The 22,204-nt window shown below is 27.2% G+C and overlaps 5 protein-coding genes across 5 annotated transcripts; all 5 read left to right on the forward strand.

The window, feature by feature from the left end:
- Positions 1-866: 866 nt before the first annotated feature.
- On the forward strand, positions 867-5,668 carry LOC118066451 (uncharacterized). Its single transcript, XM_035082493.1, has 18 exons — positions 867-1,010; positions 1,211-1,330; positions 1,406-1,523; positions 1,609-1,873; positions 1,946-2,062; positions 2,207-2,297; positions 2,373-2,509; positions 2,585-2,717; positions 2,779-2,826; positions 3,605-3,692; positions 3,749-3,972; positions 4,043-4,159; positions 4,217-4,596; positions 4,676-4,798; positions 4,881-4,971; positions 5,062-5,198; positions 5,280-5,412; positions 5,477-5,668. The coding sequence occupies exons 1-18, from the start codon at positions 867-869 to the stop codon at positions 5,534-5,536; spliced, it is 2,526 nt and encodes an 841-aa protein (XP_034938384.1). The 3' UTR covers positions 5,537-5,668.
- A 438-nt stretch (positions 5,669-6,106) lies between these two features.
- Positions 6,107-10,935, forward strand: LOC118066452 (odorant receptor 4-like). Its single transcript, XM_035082494.1, has 9 exons — positions 6,107-6,274; positions 6,333-6,452; positions 6,504-6,621; positions 6,721-6,982; positions 9,861-9,977; positions 10,113-10,203; positions 10,279-10,415; positions 10,599-10,731; positions 10,794-10,935. Exons 1-9 carry the CDS (start codon positions 6,107-6,109, stop codon positions 10,842-10,844), a joined length of 1,197 nt encoding a protein of 398 aa, XP_034938385.1. The 3' UTR covers positions 10,845-10,935.
- A 2,770-nt stretch (positions 10,936-13,705) lies between these two features.
- LOC118066453 (uncharacterized) lies at positions 13,706-18,565 on the forward strand. The gene is made up of 11 exons (XM_035082495.1): positions 13,706-13,849; positions 14,110-14,219; positions 15,483-15,615; positions 16,660-16,779; positions 16,962-17,079; positions 17,259-17,527; positions 17,636-17,760; positions 17,834-17,924; positions 18,003-18,139; positions 18,226-18,358; positions 18,449-18,565. The coding sequence occupies exons 1-11, from the start codon at positions 13,706-13,708 to the stop codon at positions 18,497-18,499; spliced, it is 1,431 nt and encodes a 476-aa protein (XP_034938386.1). The 3' UTR covers positions 18,500-18,565.
- Positions 14,167-14,747, forward strand: LOC118066430 (uncharacterized). Its single transcript, XM_035082466.1, has 3 exons — positions 14,167-14,227; positions 14,310-14,571; positions 14,654-14,747. Exons 1-3 carry the CDS (start codon positions 14,179-14,181, stop codon positions 14,670-14,672), a joined length of 330 nt encoding a protein of 109 aa, XP_034938357.1. The 5' UTR covers positions 14,167-14,178; the 3' UTR covers positions 14,673-14,747.
- A 477-nt stretch (positions 18,566-19,042) lies between the features above and the next one.
- On the forward strand, positions 19,043-22,204 carry LOC118066425 (odorant receptor 9a-like). The gene is made up of 9 exons (XM_035082460.1): positions 19,043-19,197; positions 19,458-19,577; positions 19,650-19,767; positions 19,834-20,113; positions 20,274-20,396; positions 20,469-20,559; positions 21,604-21,740; positions 21,858-21,990; positions 22,075-22,204. Exons 1-9 carry the CDS (start codon positions 19,054-19,056, stop codon positions 22,123-22,125), a joined length of 1,197 nt encoding a protein of 398 aa, XP_034938351.1. The 5' UTR covers positions 19,043-19,053; the 3' UTR covers positions 22,126-22,204.

A 22,204-nucleotide genomic window follows, 5' to 3' on the forward strand; every position in this document is an offset into this window, starting at 1 on the left:
CAGTAGCAATCTAGGATATAAAATAACAATATAAGCTTTTTTATCAATATCTCTTATATTGTTAAGCAAACAAGCATTTAATAATATTATTGAATAATTAATTGTAAAATTGAATAACCATCTTAATTTTTGAATAAAAAATTGACAGCTCAAAAAGAACCAATTGAGTTGAGAATTATCACTAATAATGTGAAATAAATGAGATCAAAATATACATTTTTCTATGAATAAAAAAATTAATTTGCTTACTCACCTATACTTCTCGCTACAGCCGAAAATTCTTTATTATATTCCCACTGCTTTTTTTCTTCAATTAAATTCTCCATTATTCCAACGTACCGAACATTTTCACAGTTATATTTTTGTGAATTATCAAACACTTTACTCCTAATTAAATAAACTGCGTACTCGGCTCTTTTTTGTTATTTAGTGTCTCTTGAATTCTGTAAAATAAATCAAAAAAATTACCGAATTATCTAATAAACATTTTAAAAGTAAATTAAATGTTTAAATATCAGATTCAACTAGGCGACATATTTAGTATTCAAGGCGATTGTAAAATTGAGTAAACCACGAAATATAACAATGAAACTTGACAGAAACTAAAATTGTTTTCAGATCTGTTTTTTCTTTTCAAATGCTTTAGATAGAAATTCTGTCAGCTCTCTGAAGTTTTTAGTAACAAAAGTATTCAGAGCTCTTTGTGATCATAAATTCAAATTCATGCAATTTTGCAATACACGTATTGTTCAAAAACTCGACAGTTTTGTCACCAAGAGAATACGTAACTACAATCGATTACTAGCACAAAGGTTCTTGAAAGCATTACATTCATTGCAGTAAAACATTGGTATTTGTCACGAAAAATGACTTGTGAAACAACACCATATCATAAAATAAATAAGCTTTTTTTGACTATCATTGGACAATGGCCATATCAATCATCTCTGTCCAAGCGCATTAGCTACATCATCATGCTTTTCTTCACTACTACTCACGGCTATTTGCAGGTGATCTTTATTGTTTAGTTACATTAAAAGTCTCAATTTTATTTTAAATTCATCTAAAGAAACTTTAATCATTGTCCCACAATGATTTAATTCTGATCAAGCATTGTATTATATAATACATCCATTTTAAATAGTATTAGTTAAATGTTTCTTTAATTTCGAGTTTTCTAAACGTCTGTACTTCCTATAATTCGTGATAGACTGCTGGGATGATAGCTGCTAGGATCGACATCGATGTTTTTCTGGAAGCTCTTCCAACTGTTTTAGCAGATGTAGTTTGTGGAGTAAAAATGATTAATTTTTTCTGTAATGCAGTCAAGGTATTGTCATTATTATTAAAAAAAAAAAAAAATATTTCATATAGTCGAGCGATCTTTAATGTTTCAACTTTACAGATGAAAAAACTTTTAATGCTGATGGAAAAAGATTGGAAAACTTTTTCAACAGACAAAGAGAATGAAATTTTGAACGAATATGCTCATTTTGGCTATAAAGTTACGATATATTATGCTGGTTAGTCATCAATATAATTAAGCAACGAATTATCAATATTAATTGAAGTCTCAAGAAACTTCTTTTTAAATATTTCTCAATTTAGGTGCGCTTTATGGAACTGTGGTGCCGATGATGTTGGTACCATTAGCTCCTCTTATTCTAAACATCGTAGCTCCTATGAACGAAAGCTATCCAAAGCATTTGATGTTTCAACAAATCGAATTCTTATTTGATTTTGAGAAATATTTTTATCCTTTGTTAATTCATGGCTACTTGGGTACCTTTGCATATTTAACTATTCTTATTGCTATTGATACAATGTTTATGGTTTACATTCAACATGCCTGTGCCAAGTTTCTAATCGTTGGGTAATACAATATGAAATATTTTTTATGTTGAATAAAATTGAGTAAAATAATAATATTTTTATTTTGCAATAGTTTATCATTAAACCGTGTGGCTGAAGATGACAATATTAATTCGCAATGCACGAAAAGTCATAATATTGATTATCAGAAAATGATCAACTGCCTTACATATCATAATGAAGCTATCGAGTATGTATTGAAGAATTACAAGCTTAAGCTTAATTAATAATTATTAATTAAAAAATAAGTAAAGATTTAATACAGAAAATTAAAAATAACTATTAACAATTTTATATAAAAGAAATAATTCTTTTTATTTTATACCAACCTCAGATTTGCGAATCTTATTGAAGAAAGCAATTATTTTTCTTTCATTTTCGTTATTGGCATCAATATGCTCATGATGACTGCTTCAGGTTTAGTGGTAAGATTCACTCTTAAGGTCATAGTCTTTTCCAAAATGATATATTACTTTGATAATTCAAAAAATTGCTTCTAGGCTGTTTTTAAGATGAATGAACCTAATGTGGCGATGAAATTTGCAGCTTTTACTTTAGGAGAGGTATTCCACCTCTTTTATAGTAGTTGGCAAGGAGAATTATTGCTGGAACACAGTGCATCTATATTTTACACTGCGTTAGTACATTCCTCTGAAAAAAAAATCCACCAGAATTAATAGAATATCTTATATAAATAATTTTATTAATTTAGTTATCAAGCTAATTGGAACAACACGTCATTAAGTTCTCAACGACTTTTCATTCCTTTATTACTAAGAAGTGCAACTCCTTGTAAGCTTACTGCAGGCAAAATGTACACTATGTCATTGAAAAGCTTTAGTTTGGTAAGTAAAAAAACTTTGTATTGAAAATAACGAATATAAAAATTTTATTCTTTGTTTTAAGGTTGTAAAAACTTCATTCTCATATCTCACCGTATTTATGACAATGCATGTTTAATTTTTGATGTAAAAAAAAATGCCAAGAGCTATTTTAGCATGGTTATCGTGCTAAATAACCATATTTTATTGTAATAAATAATGATATTGTGTAAGTAAGCTTTAATCAAAGATATACATAAGCATTATTGCCAATAATTTTTGGTACTTGATTTCGAACAAAGACTAACTATCTAATATTTCCATTTTATATTAATTATAAAATAATTTTTATTACTTTTTTTTAATCATAAAGCTTGAGCAGATAAATGGTAATCTACATTTTGTATTCGTATTTTTGATGTATAATCAAGTAAGACTGTATACATACATTTATGTTTAAAAAGTGATAAATAAAACTGAATCAATTAATTTCGATGAAATATTAGAAAGGCAGTTCTAATTTTTTTCAGTTTTTCACTTTAGTTGGATTAATTCTCAATATTGATAACTTTTCTAAATTCCGTTTTTTCTTAATAATAACAGACATAATTTCAATAAATAAAATTTTCAATTTAATAAACATAATCTATTGATTATCAAAAAACTCCCCTGTCAAATCAAAAATTTTCTATGAAGAAAATAATAGCAGAAACAAATTAAATTAAATTATTTTCCATAAAAATATGATTGACACCGTACGATACTAATAAAATACACTGCCATTAGTTTTATTATTGACGTTCCTTTTTCTTATGACCCTAAAAGATATAATATTGAAAAGATATCACCTGTAAATTTTCTGTAATTTACTATTTTTCGAAATATAATCACACAAAATTGAATAACAACAGAGCAGAGCTTTCAGACCTGTCAAACATCCATTAACTTTTCAAAAGTTTGCATCGACAGACATGCGAATAATATCATATGTGCTCATGGGTCATTTTTTTATACCCTATATACTATACATATGATAATGAAAAATGACTTTCGAGTGTATTCAAGCAGTCTGCTTTTACACTTCTTGGAGTTTGAGAAGTTATTAAGATATTTAACCATGGAAAAATCGGAAGGAGCAAAATTTTTTTCTGATCCTGCCTACGATGTACAAGTTAAAATCTTAGGTCACGTAGGAGTATGGTTTTATCAGTCTAAAAAAGTAAAACGTATATGGAAATTTATTTATGTATTTGTTCACGTCAGTGGTCTTATTCCTGTGGTAATTATCTCAAATTTAAACTATTCATTGATTATCTGCAGTAATAATTATTCACTTTTTAATAATATAGATGCATGCTACTTATGTAGACCATTCGGCTCATTCTCTTTTTTCATCACTTCCACTCTATATTGTTATTTTTGTATCCGTTACTAAGTACACCAACGTTCATCTGCAATGGGATAAAGTATGTATTTATCATAACTATTATAATTAATTAATATTATAAGTTGTTTTGTTATAGCTTATGGCAATATTAAATTCATTGCAATACGAATGGAAAGTATTACCAGAGGGCCCTTGCAAAGATATTATGAGACGACATGCCTATAAACAGAGAAAAATAGCCCAAGTTTTCTTAATGATTTTTGCTATTTCAGTACTTATTTATGTCTCATTTCCTATGGCACCGAAAATATTCGATGTTCTTGGATTCATAGATGGTCCTACTAGACTTGAATTTCCATATCCTGTTGATTACTGGTGTGATGATCAAGAAAACTACTATTGGATTCTAGCACATCTCTGTTTTTGTGCTTTTGTAGTAATGAGCATGCTCACAGGGAATGACACAATAGCGATAATGTTGCTTCAACATGTTTGTGCAGTTTATGAAACTATAAAGTAAATATGCATACGATTTATAGCAAACGAAATAATCATTACGGTGATGTATAATTATAATTTTATTTTTATTTCCCAGTTATCGTTTAGAAACTTTGACAAGTGGAGAAAATCTTAATATAGATCTCAACCCTCCTAAATCGCAAGACAAACCGTATTACATTGTTATAGATTGCATCAAAACTCACAATAGAATTATTGAGTAAAGCAATTAATATTTTTTTGTACAATTCATAAAGCATCTTATTGGAGATTTCTAAAAAAGCAATTTTTTTTTATTGAAGATATTGTAAGATGTTGGAGGAATTTTATCGATGGGAGCTTTTCGTTGTGATAAGTGCTGAAACATTCTTAATGACATTTACAGGAATACGAGTAAGTTGTTATAGCTAGATGAAAAATAATCAACAGTTACGAATTATTACTATTACGAACTATGCTTTTTTTTAATGTAAATTTCATAAGCTCGTACTGGACCTGGGTGAACCTTTTGAAGCAGCACGTTACATCGTTTTTGTCGTGACTCAAGCTATCCATGTATTTTTTTTAAGTCAATTGTCACAAATTATGATTGACTGCAGTACTGGAATAAGGGAATCTATGTAATACATTAATTGTTTTTGTTTTCATTCAAGTAAGTGACAATTACTGTTATTATATTGAAGTTATTACTTTTGTTTTAGAATTGGAATAAAGTGGTATGCACTCTCTACAAGAACTAGAAAGCTTTTGAATTTGATTATAATAAGAAGTTCTGTACCTAATTATCTAACAGTTGGAAAAATCTTTGTTTTATCACTAGAGTTTTTCATCGCGGTATGTTCAAACTTTATTTCACATTTAAATAATTCAGAGACTAATTGTGGAATTTATTTTAAAGATAATAAAAACTTCAATGTCATACTTCACCCTACTCCGATCTGTTCAAGAAGAAGACTAGATTAAATACAAAAGTTTATTGGTGTTACAGTTCAATTAGCATTACTAAAAAGATTAAATTATTTTTTTTTCACTGACTATAAATATATGAAGAATTCTTATTTGGAACAAAAATAATGAAAATAAATTGTTAATGTAACATTATTTCTTACATGTATTCTGAGCACTGAACAAGAATTAATTAAAATAAGTTAACTAGAGGTAATACAGATGATTGAAAAAAAATAAGGCTCCCTACACAAAGCAGTAGAACAACTTGATTACAAATCAACTAAAGGAGTAGACATCCTTTTAATTTAACATTTGCGTGACATAACAGTAAAAAGTTTCCCCGAATTTTAAAAACCATTCTAGCCCATTAAAAAGAACCTTTGTGCTCTAAAGACAGAGTCTGATGAGGTATACATACTTTAGTAGCTCTAGTAGTTTGGCGACACGAGATACATCGAAGAGAATTTTTAATGAAAATCGATGTTACCTACGAGCTCGTTATTACGTTTAGTATATCGATGTTTAACACTACTGTCAAAACTAACTAGCTACTAGGCAAGTTAAACAGTACTCACTAGTTATGGAAAAGTTAGAAACTCAACATCATCAAACTTATAAGAAGATATTTGACTACAATTATAAAACAACATTATCATTCTTTGGACAATGGCCTACCCAATCATTTTTCCGGAGAAATATTATAAGATCACTAATATTTCTAAATGTCTTAAGTATTTTTACTCCAAAGGTATATAATGAATATTATTAGTGATTTATTCGTAATTGTAATATATTATTTTTGGCAGGTGATTAAATTTTGTGAATCAACAAATGATGTTGACGTATTCTTCGAATGCATTCCTATGCTAGGGCTTCATTTACTGAGTTTATCAAAACTTATAACATGGTCAATAAATTTTGAAAAGGTGATTATAGATTCAATATATGAAGAAAGAATTATATAAATACTTTTTCAGACGAAGACTTTGTTAGATTTTATGAATCACGATAGACGTCATTTACGATTGGAGAGAGATTTAAAAATAATGCAAGATAGAATAAATCGTGACAAAGTAATTACGGCAGCGTATTCAAGTATGATTTATTTAATGAAAAAATATATTACTAAAAATTATAAATTATTTATTCAAGAATATTATTTCATATTTAAAAATTTATACATCTACTGATCAGCTGCCATGTTTTCAATTTTGATTTTGTACCTTGCATCACCGGCAGTTCCAAAAATATTAGACATGATAAAGCCGCTTAATACTTCAAGAAATTTAATATTTTTATATCAAACGGAGTATTTTGTTGATCAACATCAATATTATATTCCAATTTTATTACATGCATATTTGACTGTCCCTTTTTCGGTATCTATCATTGTTTTTTTTGATAATGTGCTAGCAATGTATGTTACCCATGCACGAGGAATGTTTTCGATTCTGAGGTGAGCAAATCATTTTTTAATCCATTTTCATTGAGTTTTATTTGGACATGATTTCCTTATCGATTTCAATTCTAGTTCATATTTAAATAAAATACATCTCAACATGAAAAATTCCAAATTACGATATAAAGATGCTGATGAAATTTATGGTAACATTGTTCAATGTATTGATATTCATAAACAAGCTATAAAGTACGTGTATATTTTTATTTAAGCTGTAGAATTTTTAGCACTAAACTATATTGTTATTGATTTTCAATCATTGATCAGTTTTACTGAAATATCATTGAAGTGTTAAAAATAATACAGCTTAATTCATTGAAAATAGTTTTAAAAAAGATTTTTACACCATTCGAATTACTTGATTATTTAAGATTTTCTAACCTTATGGAATCTTTTTACTCTGCTGAATACATTTTTATATTACTCGTAAATCTTTTTATAATTACACTCACGGGGATTGTGGTATGTAATTGATAAACTTTTCTTTTTTTTATTTCTATCAACAAAATTGTTGAATTATTATTATTATAAATAGGCCGTGATAAAACTTGATCAAATTAATGAATGCCTGAAGTATTGTGCATTCTGTATAGGTGGAATTTTTCATCTTTTATATTGTAGCTACCAAGGGCAAGGGCTCATTGAAGAGAGCGAAAGAGTTTTTACTTCACTGTAAGTATATTATGGAGTATAGAAATGGATTAGGATTTTATATAAAATGTTTTTTATTACAGTTACTTTTCAGAATGGTACGCAATTCCTCCCCAACTTCAAAAGCTTCTGATACCAATAATGATGCGAAGCATTACTCCCTGTGAAATTACTGCTGGAAAATTGGTGCCCATTTCTATGGAAACCTTCAGTGTAGTGAGTGTATTAATTTCACGTTTGTAATCTTTTTCAAATAATTTTCTAAGCAAAAAAATAATTAACTAGGTCCTCAGAAATGCTATGTCTTTTTTTACTGTATTATCATCAGTACGGAATTGATTGAAATGAACGATATTTTATCGAAACAAATTCCAATGAAGTAAAAAGAAAATTGAATAAGTAGATAAAATCGTAGTTTTTATAAAATAAATTTTAACTCCAAAAAAATATATTTTAATAAATTGCTGTACTTAAAATTCATAAAATTTTTTTAGAATTTATACTCACTTGTAAAATAGTTATTTATTAATAATCCATATTTTTACTCTTCATCAACGTCTCGGTAACCTTTAGAACCCATTTTCAGTCACAGAATCCTGAAACAATAAGATTATTAATTTTGAAAATTTTACAGTGAAAAAGCTTTGTATTGATAATGATTAATAGTTGCTACTAAATCTTTAGTATCATTATTAAATTATTGTTCCATAATAAAATACTATTCACTTATGAATGAACTTGTCATTGATAATTGTACACTTAAAACAACCACTTTCTTCTTCATCATGTAAAATTTCCATAATGAAACTTGTCTACTATAAATCAGAAATATTTTATAAAATGAACTACTTAGAAAGAACTCAAATAAGAAGTAAATGAATAACTTTATTATGAACCAAGTAAAGAAAGAAGAAACCTTTCAAGTTCAGGTTTGCGTGACAGATATTTTCTTTAATTCTTCGAATTATAGAAACGTTTGGAATGATTCTTTCCTTTGTACTCTTTAGACAGACAATCATGAAACATTTATTCTTTAATAACCCTAACGATTTAGTGACAATAGATACATCGAAGAGAATTTTTAATGAGAACAGAAACTACCTACTCTCTTATCTATTGCTGAATACTATTTCAAAAAAATCCTTTATGTCATGTAAACAGTCTCATAATGAAGGTGCTACAAACTCAATATAATCAAAATTTTAAGTTCATATTGTGTATTTTTGGATCATGGCCTTTACAATCGTTTGCCAAACGACAGTGTTTACGATTTTTAATTTTACTGAACGTTCTAAGTATTTTTACACCTAAGGTACATTTATATAACTTTAGTGAATTTAATAATGGCTGTTTTTTTTTTTTTCAACAGATTATTAAATTTTTTGAATCAACAAATGACATAGATATATTTCTTGAATGTATACCAATGTTAGGTCTTCATCTTGGCAGTATATCAAAATACATCACTTGGATAGTTAATTTTAAAAAAGTAATTATTGAAAATAATTCATTCCTGAAAGAAATTTTCTAAGATCTATCTAAAAATTTTGCCAATAAAATCAATAAAACTTTAAAAATAAATGCAATAAAATGATGGACTACAAAAGTATTAACAATAAGTTTTATAAACAATTGTTTGAGATTTTCAGATAGGAATATTAATGGATTTTATGGAAGAAGATAGAAAAGCTTTACGATTAGAAAAAGATATTCAAATAATGGTATATTTTAGAGAACGTGGACAAATAATCACTTCAGCATACTCAAGTATGATTTATTTATTTGTGCTACCTGTAAAAGATCTATTTTGAAAATATATTTATTATCTACGAATATCATTCCCTATCTAAACAATCATTGCGTCTACTGATCAGCTGCTATGTACGCAATTTTAATACTATATCTTGCATCACCGGCAGTACCAATAATTCTGGATATAGTACAACCACTCAATACTTCGAGAGAATTAATTTTTTTATATCAAACAGAGTACTTTGTTGATCAACATCAATACTATGTCCCGATTTTAATACATGCATACGTAACTGTTCCTGTATCTCTAGCAATTATTGTTTTTTTTGATAATTTACTTGCATTACACATCCATCACGCCTGTGCGATGTGTTCAATTCTGAGGTTAAAAAAAGTTTAGTTTATTTAAAAAAAAAATTATTTACGTTAATCAAATCATATTAAATTTATATTATTTTTAATTTGTTTGCAGATCATATTTAGAAAGATTACACTTGGATACAAATAACAAACCATACACAGATAAAAATAAAGATCTCATTCATAAAAATATCATCCAGTGTGTCCAAATGCATAGACGTATTTTAGAGTACGTAGATAACTTTGTTAAAACTAGACTAAACTAGCATTGTCAAACAATTTTATATAATTAATTTCATTTGTTATAATCAACGACTAATTTTTAAAATTAATATACTGTATGTGACTTTTTAAATTATTCAAGGTTTGCCGATATAATGGAATCATTGTACAGTTACGAATACATTTTTCTATTGATTCTAAATCTTTTTGTGATAACACTCACGGGAATTGTGGTATATAAATGGTTATTTATGTTACGTAGTTTTCTATAAAATGATAATAATTATTTTTCATGATTCTAAATATAGGCCGTGATAAAACTTGATCAAATTAATGAATGCCTGAAGTATTGTGCATTCTGTATAGGTGGAATTTTTCATCTTTTATATTGTAGTTATCAAGGACAAGAACTTATAGAAGAAAGTGAAAGAATTTTTACAGCAGCGTTAGTATATTAATTACCACAAATTATAAACTGTTAATAGACATTAGAAATGGGCATGCTTTTGGTAATTTTACTGATCAAATGAATGAATACTGCACCAACTAGTATTGCATTATTAAAGACTGCCTATCTCTGATCTGCATCGAACCACTCTAATCATTTAATTAATGATCTTTTTTACAGTTATTCTTCGGAATGGTATACATTTCCCCCTTGGCTACAAAAACTTCTAATACCAATAATGATGAGAAGTGTTAATCCGAGTGAAATTACTGCTGGAAAACTGGTGCCTATTTCCATGGATACATTCAGCATAGTAAGCACAACATTTTACTGATGTTTTGAGAACTTATTTTTATAACATTCAAAATTTTCAAGGTTCTCAAAAATTCAATGTCTTTTTTTACTGTTCTATCGTCAATGCGATAAATTATTGAAACATACCTACAGAATATCTCCAATAAATGTAAGTTATGATATTTACAACGTAACACATTGTCCACATCCACAAACGAAGAATCTGAAAAATAAAAATATTTTATTAACATTTAAATAATTGTTACATGTATAACTAAAACTCAATAAAATATAGTGACTATTATTGTAAAACATCGCTACATAAGTTTTATAATTTTCATGTTTAAGTTCAAAGTAACTTTTTCATACAGCATAGAATTTAAATTTATCAGAATGAAGAAGATTAATATTGCGTATAAAATTATAAGATAGCGTGACGTTTAAACACTACTATCAAACGAATACTATAAACAACGGCTTATTGTTTTTGAAATCTGACATACAAAAACTTTAGATGTTAAAAAGCCTATTATTGTTTCATTAGCTTTAAAAACTTCTAAAAGAATTTTTAATCGAGTGAAAACATCGATTCAATAACCATAATAATAGTATTGTGCTCAAGAAACATGTTCGTGACTTAAACGTTGTCATAACAAAACGACTAAAGAACAATGAATATACTACAAACACCACATTTTCAAAATTATAAGCTTCTATTAACTCTATTCGGGCAGTGGCCTACTCAGCCTACTTTTCAAAGGAGACTCATACGATGTATTATTACATTAATCATTTTGAGCATATTTATTCCTAAGGTATAATTTTATTTTTTCGTACATCAAATTATTCATCGTTTTTTTTTCACCATTGTAATAGTTGATAAAATTGGTGGAATCGATAAATGATATTGACATTGTTATTGAAGCTGTACCTAATATTGGTCTTCATTTAGCAAGTCTATGTAAATATTTTTTTTGGACGATTAACTTTGATAAGGTAATTTATACTGTCATGCATTATTTTAATGGACAATTAAACATGATTTTCTAAAATATAAACATCAAACTTTAGATAAAAAAATTAATTTTTTTAATTGACGATGACGGGAAAACATTAAAAGGTGAACCTGACATAACAATAATGCAAAAGTTTTTAGATCGTGTACGTACTGTGACATCAGCTTATACAGGTACGGATAAGGAATAATTTTATTAAATAAGTTGATTTAGATTTAATGTGAGTAAATTTGAATCGAATATAAATAACAACTTTTCACTTGAGAATTTTCTTATCTATTGGATAGTTATCGTGTATACTGTTCTGGTGGTATTTTGTTCAACACCACTGGTGCCCAAAATTTTGGATATTGTTAAACCACTTAACACTTCTAGACCTAATATATATTTGTACCAAACAGAGTATTTTGTTGATCGAGATGAATATTATACAGCTATTTTATTACATACGTATTTAACTATGCCAATTTCATTGGGAGTTGTCACCATTTTTGATAATATGTTTGCTACATATATTCATCACACTTGTGGAATGCTTTCCGTTTTAAGGTAAATAGAATATATTAGTCTTATACAGCTCATGATGATATGTTCTTCTAATATAACATTATACTTTCAGACATTATTTAGAATCAATGAACTACGATATGTATAATCAAGATGATAAAAAATTGGACACAAAAAAGATTAGTCAACATATTATAAAATGTATTAAAATTCATAAAAACTCTATACAGTATGTACTTATGTGCATACCTTTGAAATTCTACTTTATGCACCATTATCACTATTGCCATTAACAAAATAATAAATTCTTTTTAAGATTTACCAACATTTTGGAGTCATGCTGTACAATTGCTTTTATGATTGTAGGTCTAATGAATCTTTTTGTAATCACTATTAACGGAATGGCCGTATGTATAATATAATCAAAAATTTTTGCTATATCTAAAGAATGAAATAATTAAATATTTATTTATTCAGACAGTTATGAAACTTGACCAGTTTAACGAGGCAATCAGATTTGCACTATTCACTTTTGGATCAACTTTTCATCTTTTTTACACTAATTACCAAGGACAGATACTTATCGAACATAGTGAGATGATTTTAAATGCAGTGTTAGTATCAAAATTTCATCAATGAATAAATTTACTGAATACGAGATAAAGGAAAATTTCTATTCTATCATACTAAACAGTAAGTGATTTTCAGTTATTCATCTAATTGGTACTCTGTTCCTCCTAAACTTCGTAAACTTCTCATACCAATGATGATGAAAAGTTGTTTACCATGCAAAATTACCGCGGGTAAAGTGGTTGTTTTATCTATGGACTCATTTAGCACAGTAAGAATTTTTTCGATAATTTAAATTAAAACTTTTTGTCAAAATATTTTATATATTTACATAACTGAAATCCTTCTTTTGAGGTGCTTAAAAATTCAATATCCTTTTTTACTGTGTTTTCTTCACTCCAATAAATATTTTTTTGAAGACGGAACTGGTAATGTAATATCAATTATTTTAATAAAGTAAATTCATAAAAATAAAATTTCATATAATCAAAACAGTAATTATTGAAAATAAAATAAGAATATTTTCTTAAATACAAAAGAACAAATTTTGCACTCACTATCTGATAGCATAAAAAATAAGTATTATATATTAGTATGCACAAGTTCAACAACTTTATCACAAATGACAAAGAAATGGATTTTGTTTCAAGTCAGAAAGTTGCGTGACTACTTCCGTTCTCAACATTTTAAAGCCTATGAAATCATTCTCTTTGTACTTCAGGTAAATGAAAATATACCTCCAAGTAGATACTGAAAAATTTATGACTCGTGATGTCTATCTGTATTAAAAAATACTTCTTAGAGAATTTTTAATTAAGATAATGTTATTGTTTGACAATTTTTCTTTATGTTTCGGTTCTATGACTTTATAGTTTATATCATCATAACTTTTCAACAATAATGAAGATTCTTGAAGATCGTCATTTGCAAAATTATAAATTTATTTTAACTTTTCTTGGACAGTGGCCTTATCAATCGCTATTTCAACAAAAATGTATTCGATGTGTTATCATACTTAATGTTTTTAGCATTCTTATACCAAAGGTATGAATTAAATATATCTATTAAATAGATTTTTTAGTCATTTTTTTCCATTAGTTGATTAAATTTTTTGAATCGACTGATGATATTGATATATTCATTGAATGCATACCAATGATATGTCTGCATTTCGTGTCTTTGTCTAAATATTTTGGATGGATAATTAATTTTGAGAAGGTATTTTATTTGAATTAATTTTCAAATTAATAATTTGTATGTTGCATTTTAATTATTGGTATGATATGAAAATTATCAACTTGTAGATGAAAACTTTGCTATATCTCATTGAAGAAAATGGAGACAATATACGTACAGAAAAAGATATTAAGATAATGCAAAATTTTCTAGAACAAGGACGAGTTACTACAAAAATGTACTCAAGTATGATTAAACCATAAAAAATTTGAAAAATATGTACCTGAGATTCATCTTGAATTTAATAATTTTTATATCCACTAATCAGCTTCAATATTCACAATCCTGATTTTATGCCTCTTAACTCCTGCATTTCCAAAACTTTTGGATATTGTGCAGCCACTTAATACTTCGAGAGATTTGATATTTTTATATCAAACTGAATACTTTGTTGATCAGCATACATATTATGTTCCAATTTTACTGCATGCTTTCCTGACTGTTCCTGTGTCTGTAGCAATCATCGTCTATTATGATAATGTACTTGCGACATACATCCATTACACCTGCGGAATATTTACAATTATTGGGTAAATACAGATTGAATTTAAAAATTACTGAAGTGTTTATTAGAAAGGCATATTTTAGAAGTTTTGTTGATTTTTGTTTTAGAATTATACCATGCAAATGAATAAGCTAAATCAGCAATCTACATGAAAAAAATTATGTAGCATACTTAGTTATACCTGATAAATTTTTTTTAAACGCTTTTATTTCTATACTTTTTTACTGAATATATTAAAAATCTTTTTTGTATTAATTTTATAATGCACAAACAAATTGAAAGACCAAAATAATAACATGATTATTATTGATGCTAAAATTTTTTTATTTCAACTTATATTTTAGATCATATCTAAGAACATTACATCTTGACTTGACTAATGTATCATCGGAACGTAATCGAACTAATCAAATTTATCAAAACATAGTTCGTTGTGTCAATATTCATAAACACGCAATAGAGTATGTAGATATTTTAAAAAAAAAAAACTTCAATTTGATTTATTTTTATAATTTATATAATGTGTTGGTTACCTAAGATTTTCTGATATTTTGGAATCCTTCTATTCTACTCCATTTTTAATCATATTATTGCTCAATATGTTTATTATTGCATTATCTGGAATAGTGGTATGTAACAATCGAATTACAAAAAGTTAATATCAATCATTTGAAAAAAAAAAAAATATATATATAAGTGTATCAAATATCGATTAATATAGGCAGTGATAATGATCGATAACATTGATGAGGCATATAGATATTTTGCATGTGGTATTGGTGGAATTGGTCATCTTTTATATATTAGTTATCAAGGACAAAAACTAATAGAGAAAAGTGAAATGGTGTTTACAGATACGTATGAAATAATAAACTATATTTGTGCTATAAACCAATCATTTGAGTTAACTTCTTACATGGTGATAATATTTTTCAGTTATTTATCAAAATGGTATGAGTTCCCTCCACGTCTACAACGGCTTCTTATTCCAATAATGATGAGGAGTATTAAACCTTGTCAAATCACTGCTGGCAAATTTGCTGTAATGTCCATGGACACTTTCAGTATTGTAAGTATCCATAAAAAATAATTATCCAATTCATTAGTATAGAAGTGAAAAGTAAATAACATGATAGTATTAAATTTTTGAAGGTCCTCAAAGACTCTTTATCCTTTTTTACTGTACTATCATCAGTAAAATAATTGTCCATATCATAATTAGTATTAACAAAATTCTGCTGTACAAATAGCTCATGTTATTTAAGTAGTAATTGTTGAGATGAAACTATTAAATAAAATTGAAATATTTATACTGGACATTAAATGGTGTTAATTATTGCTATTCAAAATGTAATTTAAATAATTTGTCAAAAAGAAATGAAGCAAAAACTGTAATATGTTAAGTTTCATTATCATATTGAATATAATTTCGACGTATTATACTATAAAAATTCATAGTACTAACCCCTGGGGACAAAACTTATTCAAGAAATAATGGAGTTAATAATACTATTAGCTTTTCGACTTTGTGATATTTAAAAAAACCTCACAAAACTGGAGAATATTGTCGATATTATCGTGAAGAATATAAATAACGTTATAATAAGCTGGTAGAGAGATGGATATCGTTTCGAATCTAAGAGTTTGCGTGACTTTAATGTTGCTTTTATCATAATATAAAAGACTTTTGACTCCTTCATTTTTTCGGAGTATTTTCTTTTGTCAAAAGTACATTTTCATATTTTATTCAAACTCCTGTAGCCTTACACATGTCCAAGCGACACCGGAAATTTCTAAGAGAATTTTTAATGAGAGCTAAAATCACAGCTCATCAATAGTGTAATGTCTTCATCAACACCCCAAACTTTAGCTAGTATTAAGCTAGCAGTGAACGATAATGAATATATTTGGTCACCGTCACTATCGAAACTATAGAATTATACTGTCTGTTCTTGGACAATGGCCTGGTCAATCTCAATCACAGCGAATTGCCTGTCGAATGACTATTACCCTACTCATTATAAGTATAGCAGTGCCCAGTGTATGTATATTTATAATCTTTTAAAATTATTTCATTTTAATCTCGGAAATATAATAAGTATTTGTATAATAGACGATTAAATTTGTTAACTCTACGGATAATCTTGATATTTTTTTTGAATGCATTCCTATGCTCTGTCTTCACTATGGAGCGCTTTTTAAGTACATGGTTTGGGTACTCAATTTTGATAAGGTAATTCAGCATATATACTACAGAAAAAATTTACATACTTAATGTTTGCACTTTTGTTTTAAATAAACTTTTTTATCATGGGCTCATTTGATTTTTTACCATTGGATTATTTTTTACTTTCAAAAATAGTGCATGTTATTTAATGCTGATAAAAGATATATTGGTAAATTTTTTCTTGTTAGATTAAACAATTATTTGATCACATGAAAGAAGATGGAAAGTTTTTAACATTAACAAAAGACATTAGCATAATGCAAAGTTACATCGGGCGTGCGTATTCAATTACAACAACATACACAAGTAAGTATACATTGTTCTAAAAAAAGAGAATTTTTAATTAAAAAGAAAAAAATATGTGATGCTATTAAAATTGTAATTTTAATTACAACGTTTTAATTAATAATATAACTTCTAATTTAATTGAATACATGTTTCTAAGTACCGCTTCCAACCTGAGAATTTTCGCATGTACTGACTAGCAATCATGTTTTCAATCCTGATAATATATCTATCATCACCGGCAGTACCAAAAATTCTGGATATAATAATGCCACTAAAAAATGGAACCAGAAATCTGATATATTTATATCAAACTGAGTATTTTGTTGATCCTGATGAATACTACGTACATATTTTAATTCATTCATACATGACAGTTCCATTTACGGTGGGGATTCTCGTGTTTTTTGACAATTTACTCGCAACTTATATCCAGCATGTCTGCGGAATGTTTATGATTTTAAGGCCAGTACTGGATTGTTATAATAACTTTATCTTATTAAATATTGTCTTTATATTTTACAAAATAAGCTTCATTTAATTTTTGAACTTTTGATTATATATTATTTCTTTCAATTTTAGAACATATTTAGAAACGCTACACCTAAGTTTGGGAAGTGAAGAAACACCAACTGAAATTGACAAAAATAATGTTTACAATCGAATTGTTCAATGCATTTTTATTCATAGAAGTGCTATTACGTATGAATTTTAATTTTTAATCATTAATGGCATAATTGTTTGAACAAACAAAAAAAATTATTTTTAATTAAAGATTTGCAAATACTTTGGAATCATGGTGCACAAGAGCTTACATGGCAATATTAATGATCAACCTCTTCGTAATTACTCTTACTGGCATGGTGGTAAGTATTTAATTTATTACAACATATCATTCATTATAAATAAATATCAAATACTACTCTGTGGATTTACTGATACAGACATTAATGAAGTTGGATGAATTTAATGAAGCATTCAAGTTTGGAACATTTACTGTAGGCTCAATTTTCCATCTTTATTATACTTGCTGTCAAGGAGAAGAGCTGATAGAGCATAGTGAAGCAATATTCGTTGCATCGTTAGTTTATTTATTGTACTTTTTTAAAAAGTATTTTTAAATTATCATTGCAAATAGATAAAAAATTCATTAACTTTTCAATATAGCTATACATCAGAATGGTATCGGATACCTCGAGAGCTTCAGAAGTTGTTAATACCAATAATGTTGAGAAGTATGACTTCATGTAAAATCACTGCAGGCAATATTGCAGCTATATCAATGGAAACTTTCAGTTTAGTAAGTATTAAGCTCTGATCTCAAACTTCTTTTCTTTGCCCTTTTTGTTAAAAAAAACTTTTCCATTATTAATAAACTTTGTTTTTTAAGGTTTTGAGAAATTCCATGTCATTTTTTGCTGTTCTATCATCATGTCGATGAGCTTGAACATCACACATACTTGCTAAAAAACTGATACATATTTTTGTGAAAAATTACAACTGTTGATCGATCATTTTAGTTTTATTTTATAAATAACTCAAATTATTTTTAAATTGATAAATAAACAAATAACTTTTCGTGTTTAGTTAATAAAACTTCCATTGAGATATAAACAATTAAATTTCGTTCGTTTTCACCAGACAGTAACTGTAATGTACTTGTCTAGTTCTATTAAGGTAATTCTATAAAATTCTACAATTACGTAAATAATAATAATAATAACGTTTAAGTCAACATGCGTGACTATGAAAGGAAAATTTCTTAAAAGAGAATTATGAATTATTTTATTCTCGTGAATTCTGAAGAGTTTTTCTATAGAGAACTATCAAACAAAGCTAAAGAAAACTAACGAAGAAATAATGATAAGAAAAATAATCAAACAATATGCTTGACTTCTGAAAGAATAATTAATTAGAATATAACTTACTCGATAAAGTTGATGGCACGCAAGCGTCTTGTCACATCAAACGTGAGCAGAACGAAGACATTCGAAGATGGAAACGACTCCAGATTACCATTACAGATATAATCGATTTTTTCTCACTTCGATTGGGCAATGGCCCTATCTGAGTCCCATTTATAAAGTATCTAATCTCATCTTAACTATTTTTTTTATTGGTTCCCTAGGATATCTCCAGGTATGGTAGTTTGATATATTTTCTTGCACCGGATACCACTAAAACAATTAAAACAGCAATGATATAAATATTAATCCTATATCCTATGTAAATATGAAACACTTCAACAAAAATGAGCATTATTATGCACACAATTTATGCTAAATAATTGATTGTATTGTCTTTTCGTAATATTTTAAAAATCACTGGACGTTATTTTCCTATGTTATTTATTCAAATCCAACATTTTAAATATCACTTGAGATAACTTTTTATTCAAGATTGGTGGAATGATAACAGCATGGATTGACGTTCCAGTTTTTTTAGAATCTGTACCTCCAACTTTAATTGATTTGATGTGTTATGTGAAATTGGCAAATTTTATATACAATGCTGATAAGGTTTGTAAAGACGAATACAATCAACACAACAATTAATCATATTAGACAAACATTAAAAAATTACTATTTTAGATGAAAAAACTCTTAGATTTAATTTATGATGACTGGAATACCTTCAATGATAAAAAAGAAAGAGAAATTTTAAATGAATGGGCAGAGAATAGCAAAAAAAATACAATTTTTTATGCAGGTATTTTTGCACAGATAATGAAAAGTAATAGTTAAGAGTGTAATCTTTATATTTTCACTTTTTCAGGTGCTCTTTATGGATCTATGGCGGTATTCATGTTAGGGCCTTTACTACCTATGTTTATGAAGCTAATGCCAGAAGGATTGTTACCACTTGATGCTAATTTTACAGAGACTAAGTTATTAATGTTCAATGTTAAATACATAGTGGACACCGAAAAGTACTATTATTCATTATTAATACACTCCTATTTTGGTGCATTGGGATATCTTACCGTTGCCGTTGCTATAGACTCGATGTTCATGGTTTATGTACAACATGCCTGTGCTGTTTTCTGTATTATTGGGTATGATTAAATGCAATTATCAATTATCGAATTTTCATTGAAGATTTTTGATCTATCAATTAAAAATAAAACATGACTATTTTTAATTAACAGTATGAATGAAAAATTCTAATAATTTTTCTAATCAAAAATTCATAAATTGATTTCATTTCAAAAATAGATATCGATTAAAACAACTGGTCGATAATGATAACGTGGATATTAATTTCTATCCATCAATCCAAAATGACAAATCATACCATCGAATTGTTGAATGTATTGTCACTCATACCAAAGTTCTTCAGTTAGTAAATATCATCATCAATAATAAAAATCAATCGAGAAAATACTAATTGATGAAATTGTGTGGGTACAGATATGCACAACTTATTGAGTCTGCCAACTCCCTTTCATTTCTATTTCAACTTGGTCTCAACATGGTTTGCATAAGCTTTACAGGTTTTCAGGTAAATTCATCTTGATATTAAATAATTAATCAATCTTTACTATGAATGAAAATAAATGAAAAAATCCTTGTTTGAAGTTGATATCTCTAGCGTTGTTTGGTTATATTTTTAAAATTCATGAAAAAGATGATTGTAAGCAGTGTATAGTTATTTTTATATTTTCAATTAAATCGTTATTGTTTAATATTAGATATAAACCTAAACAACACATAAAAATATTGTTATTAATTAGTGAATTCTTACCATTTCGAGATTTTGAATTTCTTAGCGTCCTTATTTGTATTGCGCATCAGCATTCAATTGTTCTGTGATTGTGCGCATAAAAGCTTGTTAAAATAGGATGTTACATTATCAACTAAATGTAGACAGTCGATAATATTGTAACTCAATTTACCTGAAAACAATAATAATTATTAATAACGACTGTTTTACCAACTACCGTTTATTAATTTAAATTTAAATTGAAAAAATTTTTTTTTTTCAATCATTTTCATGAAATAATTAAACATTATAATGATTCAAGATTCATTTTCCTCCAGGCTAGAATAAAAGTCCAAAAGAAAAGTTATAGTTATTTGCTTTTAATTTAATTCGAGCGTTAAAGTATCTATTATTTATAGAGTTGTCATTCAAAAACAGCAATATAAAGTGTGTATACAATCAAGAGAAGTTGTAAAATTTTTTCTAGCTTTTGTAAAAAAAAATTTATTAAAATTTATATCATTGGTTAATTTATGGTTACATCTTGATGAGTTGTTGAATAGAATTACATTTACATTTATAGTAACCATAAATAAAAATGTTCACCAATGACTTCATAAATACTAAATAAAAATTGAACGAAAATGAGTTTAAAAAAAAAAAAAAAATTGAATAAACTATATTTTTAATGAAATAATAAAATCACTCCTCTATTAAACTGAATCAAGAGTCTTGATCTAATTTAAATATATAATAGAATAGATATAAATTTAAATTGCTATCAGATGGCTGACAGACTTTTAATAATGAAATACTACCTATCTATAATATTTATTTATTTAGGCATCTACAAAATTGGATCGGCCCGAAGAAGCAGTGAGGTTTGCAAGTTTTACAGTTACTCAATTATTTCACCTGTTCTTTGAAAGCTGGCCATCGCAACGACTAGCTGATGAAAGCATTCGAATTAGTGAATACTTGTAAGCTATCGTTTAAAATATTTTCTATCTATTCTGATATAACCAATCCAGTACATCCATCTGAAACAAAAGAAAAAAAAAAACATTTTTTGATCAGATTCATCATTTTACTTGCAGAACCGAATCTCACTGGTATTTAACTTCTATCAAATCGAGAAAACTGCTTCAAATTTTCATACTTAAAACCACTCAACCTTGTGTGCTAACTGCAGGCAGCTTATACATTTTAAACCTAGAAAATTTCAGCGCGGTAAAGTATATTATGCAATAATTTTTTAAATTTACACTTCATATAAATGATATTTAAGAAATGTATAAAAATTGTTTCATCAAGGTGGTACGTACATCAATGTCATACTTCACGGTCTTATGTTCAATGCAGTAAACTAGTGATTATGATTTTAATGTCATACTCATCTACTTATTGATATTGAATTTTCATAATATAAAATTCGATTATTAGC

The sequence above is a fragment of the Chelonus insularis genome, unplaced genomic scaffold (assembly GCF_013357705.1).
Source record: "Chelonus insularis isolate UGA/USDA-ARS -01 unplaced genomic scaffold, ASM1335770v1 contig_346_pilon, whole genome shotgun sequence".
In the NCBI taxonomy this organism is placed as follows: Eukaryota; Metazoa; Arthropoda; class Insecta; order Hymenoptera; family Braconidae; genus Chelonus; species Chelonus insularis.

What these genes read in the sequence shown, in the direction of transcription:
- LOC118066453 (XM_035082495.1), top strand. Translation starts at nt 13,706, where the DNA reads ATGAAGATTCTTGAAGATCGTCATTTGCAAAATTATAAATTTATTTTA. An exon ending in TTAGCATTCTTATACCAAAG is followed by an intron (nt 13,850 to 14,109) that starts GTATGAATTAAA and finishes ATCAACTTGTAG; the next exon opens with ATGAAAACTTTGCTATATCT. An exon ending in TGTTTATGATTTTAAGGCCA is followed by an intron (nt 17,528 to 17,635) that starts GTACTGGATTGT and finishes ATTTCTTTCAAT; the next exon opens with TTTAGAACATATTTAGAAAC.
- LOC118066430 (XM_035082466.1), top strand. Translation starts at nt 14,179, where the DNA reads ATGCAAAATTTTCTAGAACAAGGACGAGTTACTACAAAAATGTACTCA. An exon ending in TACTACAAAAATGTACTCAA is followed by an intron (nt 14,228 to 14,309) that starts GTATGATTAAAC and finishes TCCACTAATCAG; the next exon opens with CTTCAATATTCACAATCCTG.
- LOC118066425 (XM_035082460.1), top strand. Translation starts at nt 19,054, where the DNA reads ATGGAAACGACTCCAGATTACCATTACAGATATAATCGATTTTTTCTC. An exon ending in GCTGTTTTCTGTATTATTGG is followed by an intron (nt 20,114 to 20,273) that starts GTATGATTAAAT and finishes TTTCAAAAATAG; the next exon opens with ATATCGATTAAAACAACTGG. An exon ending in ACTCATACCAAAGTTCTTCA is followed by an intron (nt 20,397 to 20,468) that starts GTTAGTAAATAT and finishes GTGTGGGTACAG; the next exon opens with ATATGCACAACTTATTGAGT.
- LOC118066452 (XM_035082494.1), top strand. Translation starts at nt 6,107, where the DNA reads ATGGAAAAGTTAGAAACTCAACATCATCAAACTTATAAGAAGATATTT. An exon ending in TAAGTATTTTTACTCCAAAG is followed by an intron (nt 6,275 to 6,332) that starts GTATATAATGAA and finishes TATTTTTGGCAG; the next exon opens with GTGATTAAATTTTGTGAATC. An exon ending in AATTACGGCAGCGTATTCAA is followed by an intron (nt 6,622 to 6,720) that starts GTATGATTTATT and finishes TCTACTGATCAG; the next exon opens with CTGCCATGTTTTCAATTTTG.
- LOC118066451 (XM_035082493.1), top strand. Translation starts at nt 867, where the DNA reads ATGACTTGTGAAACAACACCATATCATAAAATAAATAAGCTTTTTTTG. An exon ending in CATTGAAAAGCTTTAGTTTG is followed by an intron (nt 2,718 to 2,778) that starts GTAAGTAAAAAA and finishes CTTTGTTTTAAG; the next exon opens with GTTGTAAAAACTTCATTCTC. An exon ending in AATATCATATGTGCTCATGG is followed by an intron (nt 3,693 to 3,748) that starts GTCATTTTTTTA and finishes ATGACTTTCGAG; the next exon opens with TGTATTCAAGCAGTCTGCTT.